Raw genomic sequence first — 8,979 nt, forward strand, 5'->3', positions numbered from 1 at the left:
AAGATGCTAAACGTACTGGAACTGATCTTTCCTTCAGCTTCTCCTTCTACTCTCTGCCCTGATCCTAACCCCTCACAGCTTTTCCTCTGTTTGCTCTGGAAGAAGAGCTTCCTTTTTCTTTTTATGTGCTGGAAACCAATCCAGCAGATGTTCCTGTAAATCCAATCCGCTGGGCTGCAATGTGAAATGCAAAGTTAAGCTGCCCGTCCTTTCAACAATGATCATGAGTCTCAAACCTAACATGAGGATGAATTTTTAACAAAGAGGAATGGCATTTACTTTCTTGCACTATAAAGTAATATCCATTCATGCTTTAAAGCAAAGCAGATACAGCTGCAGCCCCCACTGTGTTTCATCCTCATTTATATATAAGTGTATTGGTGTAGTGAAAAAAACCCCTTCTTGCTCTGTGCCATAGAGCTCCATTGTTGTCCTTATCTATTAAAAACACATCCGCATGTCACACTGTCGCGCTGGTCGTCATGTTCCTTTGTTACCGTGAACACTCACACTGTTGTTTATTTTGACTCAATCCCACATACAGCGTCCTGCTGCCAGAAACACTCATCAGAGCATCAATTGTGTATTAATCCACTGCTGAAAATAGTCCCCAACAAACACTCCATTTCCTCCTGAGTGAGTGATGATTGCTAAAACCCGCAGTGACCAGCGGTTAAAGGAAATGACTGGGTCTTTTTGTAATATGTGTGTCATTTTAAAATGTTTATGACTTCAGCAGGGACCAATAGCGCTGGAGCTGTGTGACAGACAGGGCATTGAGAGATGAACTAACAAATTGTTAGGTGGTGTTCCTGTGGGACTTGTTGACAGTAAGAAAAATGTTATCAATTAGTGTCTAAAGAGGTGTAAAATGAGAAAATTGAGTAAATGAGCACAAAACCAATTTTAATCACACAGAAAAGTTTTTATTCATTTATTCTGTAGCAACAGTAAAACAAGATATTTCCTCCTCTGAACAGTGTTGGACAGTAGAGCGACATTAATGCTCACACACACACAGACACAGTTCCACCTTCTGATTAGTAGCTCGGATCTCATATATATATTTTATTTCAATAATAAATTATGTACAATTTTGTCGTAATGAGAGATGTGAGACAGTGACAAGAGAGACAGCGAGAGCTTGTGTTCCGGTCAGCGATGGTCATTGGTTGGGGGGTCGTGTTCAGGGTTCGAAGGTGAGAGGCACATGTCGGCCCCTCCAGGTGCATTGTGGGATGCGCCCAGAGGGAATGCCCGATGAGGAGGGAGCGGGATGGCGGAGTCACCACATGTAGGAGTCGTCGTATCTGTGGAGGAAGAATGTGCGATTGCTTGTATAAATTATTGATATTGATTTGTGTTCAATACAGGTCGCATGACTCCATCAGCTGATGGGCGTGTGAGGGGCTTTACCTTGATCTCTGGTCTCTGTTGCTGTCGCCACCGAACAGCAGCTCTGCAACCACGTCCTCCTGAGCTGAACGCTTCCCATACCTGGGAGAGAGACACAAGGAGGGCGGATTTTAGCCATGCAAACAGCAGACTTCTTGACAACTATTGGATGGATAGCCTTGAAACTGAATACAGGTAACCACAGTGTGGTTGATGCAAATGGGAGCGACACTGTTTTCCAAGGTATTTATATTCAGAGACGTTTAAGATAAATGCTTGTTTTTGCCTTTTCATCTTTCTTTTGTCCGTGTCATCTTACTCTTGTCTGCCTTTTAATATATTGGTTCACTTCCCCTCACTTTGTTCCTAACACTTTAATTTTACAGTCTGATTCAAACCCTGCATACTAGCGCATGTGTGTGTGTGTGTGTGTGTGTGTGTGTGTGTGTTTAAATGTTGCTGTGTGGAAGAGGGTGTCATTTCCAAGTCTGGATGAGTCTTATGATTCTCTTGATAAGGAAACCAGGGCTCCAAGAGAGCTGCAAATGTAAAATCACTGAGCGTTTAACAGAAAGTTTACTTGGTAATGTGTGTGTGTTTATGTGTGTGTGTGTGTGTGTGTGCACGAAACAGCGCTATTCAACCCAACCCCTGCAGCGCAACCTGCAGTTCCTCTGTTTTCCCATCAGCCACCTGTTCCACCGCCCCCTGTGACCCCAGCACCCAATCTTATGCTTCGTTACGCACACGGGGAGGTGTGTGTGTGTGTGTGTGTGTGTGTGTGTGTGTGTGTGTTTCTTGCCCTGTAGGAAAGTAACGGAGCAGCTCACACGCTCCGTCTCAGCTGTCACACAGTACGACACATCAGGATGTAAAATGTTTTCCGCCCTGATAATGGCCCGTCTGCAGCCATATATCTCCTTGAGTGTCCCCGGTTGGTCCTGCTCTTATTGTCTTATTATCTGTCTAAATGTCTTTCCCTCCATCTGATCATCCCTGATCTCTCTGTAGATCTACTTTCTCGATTCTTACCTTTTCCTGTCAGACTGCCTTTCTTTCTTTCTTACTGGCTGTGTGTAAACTGGTCGGTTTGCCTCTTCTGGTCTTTCACTCTCTCCGGGCCTTCACATCGCCATCTTTGTAAAACCCAGAGGGACTGGCCGCTGTTCTATTTCCAGAGTCCTCTAAGACTCTTCTAACCATTTGAATGAAAAAATATTCTGTAATTAACATATGCACTTCCTGTCCAGAGCTACATATGACAGGTTTATATCAAACAGGAGCAAAATATGAATGCTTATTTTGCATTAAATGTTTAAATACTGGAGGGTAACTTTAATATATACCAATAAAACTGATAATGAATCTAGTTATTTTGGTTCACATTGTACAAACTGAGCAAGTAAATATGTCAATAGTGCTACATCTTTCTTTGAATTAGGAAAAGTGCTTAAAAATCTGCTTTATTGTGCCACAAACTGAATTCTTTGAGGATTCTGGAATGAACAGTTTGGTTCATAGACCTTTGTCTTTTTAAAGGTGGTCATTTAGCTTTTTAAGTAAATGTCTGAGTGGCTGGGTGCTATAAGAATTCTAAAAAGTCTCTGAAATGATTTTAATCCTTTGGATTTTTCATCAACTTCACTTGTTTTTTCTGTTAATCTTATTTAACTTCGGCAGTGCTATCAAAAAACCTCCACTGAAAATCAACAACTGCTTTTAAACTCAGCCACTGACTGCTGAAAGAGTGTCTTATGTCCCTGTTCTGCCACTTATTGCTCTATGCCGATATTATTTGAGTCTGTAAAGTTGTGTAAGACTAAGAGCCAGGAAAAACGAAAAAAAGGCTGAAATCAGTTGAAAATCATGGTGGAAAATCTCCCCGTCCACAGGCTGCTAAACCACCTCAATGACTGATCGATGATTGATCAGATTTTCATGTCTTTGGTAGAGACTCCAGTGTGTTTGTCCAGTTAATCAGAGCTGCCGTATATACAGTAGTTATGCACCGAAGGCACCTGACAGCCCGGATCCATCAATTTTATCTAGCGTGCAGAGCTCAAAGCACACAGCCATCACATTCCCCAGCATATAACCACGAGTTCCCCTATGACATACGTCTTCATCTGCAACTGCCAGTGAAATGTAAAAACTTCTAACTTGAAACAAATTGACTTTCAATGGCATTAGGCGTCTTCTCTGAACCGAGTATCTAAATATCAACGACCCATTTGGCTTTCATGAATAAGAACAGGCGAGCTGGACTGCTTCAAATCAAAAAATATGCCATCTGACAATCTCATAGCGACTTTTATACCTGAGAGCAGCAGGCCTCGGCTCAGGCCTCACTAACTGGATTTGAGATTCTTTCTTGGGTCCATCTGTGCCGATTATTGCTCTGGTCTCGTTGATTTGCAGGCCTGGAGATTTTGGAGAGTGGCCAGTAATCTAATGTACTGAGCTCCCGTGTGAGGGCGAAGGGCTTGCGGGCGGAGGAGGGGTGGAGCGCATCGCGCATACACAGAGCTCTGGCCTTAAGTAAGAGCAGAAAACTCATAGACCTCGGTTGCTATAACGACTTCAATAAGTCAAATGTGGACAAAGGGAGCAAAAAGGACAAATGTTTTTAAGAGTTTAACACCTGAAAATCCACACCTGGGAGTCCTCATAAGGTCTTTTACACAGAGAGATGATGCCACAGACTCATACGCCCTTCTATCTTAACATTGAGCCTTACGGACTGTGCAAAAATCATTAGGGAGGAAGGGGCGAAGAGAAAACGAGGAGGATAATTCTCATCTTTCATTTGGCTAAAGGGAGCGTATTCGGACTTTTTAGTTAGAGCAGAGGAGGGATTTTTATTTTTCTAACCGCAGATTTATATTTTATTCTGTGTAGAAAAAAAGGAAGGTTACTGTGGGTCATAATACTGCCCAGGTTACTCATTATCATCCTTATTATTGTTATTATCATTATAGTCCTATTGAAATTGTGAAACTGGCCATTGTGAAAATTATTATTCATTATTATTAGATACTGCAATAAAATCTTAAATTTTATGTTTTACTTCATTTCATATTTTTGCTTGCATCAAATCATTTGGAACAGACATTGAGAAAGTCTGTGGAGGTCAAAGCTCTGAATATGATGTGAAATATAAGATCCAGGCCTCCTCCCCACACCAATAATTTTCATACAGTCCCTAATCTAAACCTGCCTCAGAGCTACACCCTTTTACAGGCAGCCTCCTAATTTTGGACAATTTTCCGCTGTCTTCAGGAGGTCATTGTGCAATCCAAACTAGAGAAACACAACAAAATGACTAGTGTATCTACCATACATACCTGTGCCATGTGCTGTATATGTAGCGAGTGTACGCCTGCACATACCTCTGCCTGGTGATCAGATTGATGTAGTGCCTCAGGGCGGTGTAGTACTTGGCCAGCTCTTCGGGTGGGGCATCTTCACCGGGGTTCTCAGGTTTGGGGGGGTAGGCATCCGCCAGTGTTCCCAGACACACCAGCACACACAGCACCACGGCCACCAGCACCGTCCACGGCTTCAGCATCACGGCCATCTGGAACAGGGCAGACGTGGGGAGTCACAGAAGCTGAGGCTCCAAAGTAACGCAATAATCAGGATGATCAGTCAGAATTATTTGATTTTCTAATGTTTTTTTCTTTTTCTATCATTGTTCAAAGTGATGACATGTTGAAGATATTTTGTTAAACGATCCACAGAAAATATCACCTCCTACAACAGCTATTATTGAATTCATCCCCTGACACCTTAAAATCTGTGGAGGAAATTGAAAGCGTTGGTGCCACAAGGGCTGATGAAGACATTTTCTCTTTCTTTTATAATGAGACCGATGTTTGGTGCATGTCAAACCTCCCCTGAGGGACACAGAGTGGAAAAACGCTGTCATTGGTTTTCCCAGAAGATGTCCGCTCAGGCTCAGTTGGCCGACGAGAGGACAGAGGTTTGTGAAGCGGCTGAACGAGTCAATATGTGTGATGCGAAGCAAAGAAAACCCTCTCCAGGCTGTGGATCGACTTATTGTCAGACTCCCCTGGATGAGTGTTGCCGAGCTCCTGAGGAAGATGAAGGGAATGGATTGAGTCCGGCAGAGGAAACTCATTTCACACATCTTCAGGGAGGCTGCGGCTTTTGTAGTTATTATGAAATGGACATAATCAATCAGTGTTTGCTGCACAGATGTGTTAATAATGCTCAACATGTTGTTGCAGTAGCAAAATGTCCATTCTAATGGATTATCAGGCAGTTATATATTTTCTTTAATGTGAGCTTTAAGGCTATTATTATTATTATTATTATTATTGTTATTATTATTATTATTATTATTATTATTATTATTATTATTATTACTAAGACTACTACAAGTACTATTCATAGTAATACTGGTCAAAAGTTAAATCTTAGTCTCAGTTGTGTTGTGGGACAGAGTGGGTCTCAGTGTCCACCTCAGTCAGGTAGAAGTTGCAGAGGAGGGCAGGAGACAGAAATGTGACACACGTCCAAACAAACAAAAATGCATGACAATTGAAAAAGCCACTAAAAGAGAGAAAAACTAAAAGAGAATCTCGTGCTGAGCCGGCTGACTGCTCTGTGTTTGCAAAAAGACATGCAAACAGAACTCAAAGGAAAACTTGCTATCTCGTTTCATTTTCTGAAATTTGCCACAACAATCAGCAACAACACACCCATATCTTCCATCATTTGCTGTAATGCTAACTTTGCTGCACGTTTTTAGGCTGATGAACGCCGCGTTTGAGCCCTGTCACGGCTGTCGGCCGGATCACCTTCGCGCTTCTTTCTACTGCTGCCTGCGACGTTTGAAGCACTGGGAAGTGGGGTTGATTTAACTGCCACATTACATTATATTAAAAATAAAATCAGCTCCTGCGTGTGTCTGCAGTAATGTCACGCGGAGTTCAACAAAAAGACTCGCGCTTCATGTCCGCCTGGTGTCGGCGGACGCGCGCTGGATGTGGCGCTGTCCGCGGTCCTGAACGCACCGCCAGGCTCCGCTCCTGCAGGCGAGTTCACTTCAGCCCCAACTCCAAGCACCAACACCACCCGGCAAATGTAACAGTGGAGCTGCTGCACAGACCCCTGTCCAGCTGTTTGATCACTGTTTAGCACATCTGGCCATGCTGTCGTGTATCAGTGTACCCTCCTTCCTTCCTTCCCTCCTTCCTTCCTTTATTTCTTTTTATCTTATTTAAGTTTTAGATTGACCATCAATCATCTAGAAAGTTGAACAACTAATTATATTAGAACAACAAGACTGAAAAAGAGATTTTTATCATCAGGAAATGTTAGGAGACGCTTTCTATCTTTTTGGTCTTTGTGCAAAAAAGTTGGAGAAAAAAGCCGCTGGCTAAACAAAGGAAGCACCAAAAGTTGAAATTAAATATTTGTGTCAAAGGCAAATTAACTTCTACTCTATAATGAATCATCCCTGTGGAAACGTTACGCATGGATAAAGGAAGAAGAGTAAGACGTGTTCAGACTTACTTTGAGAAGACTTTGGAGGTCACAGGTAGGAGTCGGAACCACAGGTGGTTTGTCACAGCAGCAGAGCTCGAGGACGGTTTTCTTCTCTCCTCTCGGATCGGGTTGCACCGTGCGGGTCGCTGCACCTTGGTTTCAAACTCCCACAGAGGTGATTTATATAGTTCTGCAGCACCGGAGGAGGGAGGGGTTACACCACGGTGCGTGCGCGCGCGCGAGTGCGTGCTAGGCAAAAGGGTGGGTGAACAGGCCGAATGCGTCAGATGGTGATGATGATGGTGGAGACATTACTAACGCGCCCGTCACGCACTCAGTCTTGTGTTATTCGTGGAGTTAACAGATGACATTTTGGGCCACGACGCTCAAAAGTTGCATCAGTGGAGGGAAAAAAAAACGTTTAGTGTGGATTTCCATGTGTTTCCTCCAGGAAACCAACTGGGCTCCAGCCACCATGACCCCTGTCCAATAAACCAAGACCCCAAATCCCTCCCTAAAAGGAAAGGAGAGATAGAGTAGTTCACACGTGTCTGTTTGAACTACTCCACCTGCATGTGTCCACCTTTACTGAGATGCTGTTTTTGGGCAGCGCTGCCACAGGGATAGTGTTGGCAGCAACTATATGGAATACATGAATAAATCTGAGAAAAATCATTCCATTTCCACTGGATCAGACTGATACCTGGAGACACCCCGGTTGGAGTATTTGATCAAAGGATATTAAGTTGCCAAATGACTCTGTTGAGGTTACTTTTATTTTCTCTGCCACACTCCAAATTGTGCAGACTCTTGTAAAGATGGTGATTACACAGGGTGCACCGGGCTGGTCTGGTTTCTGCCACTAGGCGGAGCTCTGGCCTTCAGACAGTGAGGCTGACAGACAGACAGACGGACAGACGTAAAGGCATTTCACTGGGAAGTCACGTCAGTGTCAATAAGGAAGCGTGATGACGCAGTGTCTCAGCCCTCCAAAGCTTTGACGCACAATCACATGCGCACCGTATGTTTTCATGCATGACTTTGTTTTTCCGAGCCTCCCTCGGGCGCCCATCTACCTCCCCCGTGACCTCCTCTTCTTTGTGATTTTTCTCTTTGATATAATGATCAGTGTCATGCTGCAGGCTCGTGCAGCGGCTCTGATTGTCTCCTCTGGTTGGAACAGCTGCTTGTACAGCCTGCATCTGCGGCCTGAAGCCAGATCTGGTGCCACCTGTCTCACTGGAAGATTACCTTTAAAATCCACTCTGTGATGTTCACCTGGGTGACACATGTGGTGCTCTTCAGACAATCCACCAGAACCCTCCAACTCTGCACCATCATTTGACTTCTGTTATTCCTCCAGAATAAACACTTGACACCACCTGGCTGTTGGCATCAAGGCTGTTAGGGCGGCAAACTTGACGTCCTAGAGCATGGCTGCTTACATTAGTTTAATAGTGATAGGCAGGTTAGCTGGACACCCTGACATTTGCAGGTTACGTCACTGTTTAATCCATTTCTTACACTGTTGCTCTTTGTTGTTAATTTGATGGCGAACTGGGCCCAGCGGCTACAACACCAGCGTACATGCGGACAGTTTGTGACTAGAGAATACTGCAGCATGTGATGTTCAGTGGGATTATGGGTAAACATGCTGAGAGTAAGATGTATTTACCACTTTGCTGTCTGACTAGTCATTTTTACAGAATTCCCATAATGTGTGTGTTTTTTTTAAGTTGATGGGAATATGAAAAGCATGTAAAAATACAGAAAACGCTCACACTATTCTAAGCAATGTCACACCCTCAGGATTATAAATCCTTCAAAAGGTGGAGAAAACCTGTGGGAAGGATCGAAGATTAACGCATATTGTTTTGGAAGCCTGAGCCGTCCAAGTTAGAAAATGACAACAGAATTCCTCTGTCAGTCCATGAGTGGTTTTGTTATTGTAAAATGTCTCCCTGTTGTCCCACATAATGTATCTATGTGGACTCAGGTTGTGTTGATTCACTGAACTGCTGTTTGTGACAGTTAGTCTCTGGGTTTTTGCAAGGAAAATTATTTCTCAAC

The 8,979-nt window shown here is 43.5% G+C and overlaps 1 protein-coding gene across 1 annotated transcript; it reads right to left on the reverse strand.

Moving 5' to 3' along the window:
• Nucleotides 1-997: 997 nt before the first annotated feature.
• pyya (peptide YYa) lies at nt 998-7,050 on the reverse strand. The gene is made up of 4 exons (XM_041956552.1): nt 6,937-7,050; nt 4,785-4,972; nt 1,417-1,497; nt 998-1,310 (listed from the first exon to the last, which is right to left on the reverse strand). The coding sequence occupies exons 2-4, from the start codon at nt 4,970-4,972 to the stop codon at nt 1,286-1,288; spliced, it is 294 nt and encodes a 97-aa protein (XP_041812486.1). The 5' UTR covers nt 6,937-7,050; the 3' UTR covers nt 998-1,285.
• Between the last annotated feature and the right edge of the window lie 1,929 nt (nt 7,051-8,979).

This window comes from Chelmon rostratus, chromosome 17, assembly GCF_017976325.1.
Source record: "Chelmon rostratus isolate fCheRos1 chromosome 17, fCheRos1.pri, whole genome shotgun sequence".
Classification (NCBI taxonomy): Eukaryota; Metazoa; Chordata; class Actinopteri; order Chaetodontiformes; family Chaetodontidae; genus Chelmon; species Chelmon rostratus.

Excerpts from the sequence above, each read along its gene's own strand:
- pyya (XM_041956552.1), bottom strand. The coding sequence starts at position 4,972 with ATGGCCGTGATGCTGAAGCCGTGGACGGTGCTGGTGGCCGTGGTGCTG. Across the intron at positions 1,498-4,784 it reads AATCTGATCACCAGGCAGAG|GTATGGGAAGCGTTCAGCTC; the intron begins GTATGTGCAGGC and ends TCTCTCTCCCAG. Across the intron at positions 1,311-1,416 it reads AACAGAGACCAGAGATCAAG|ATACGACGACTCCTACATGT; the intron begins GTAAAGCCCCTC and ends CTTCCTCCACAG.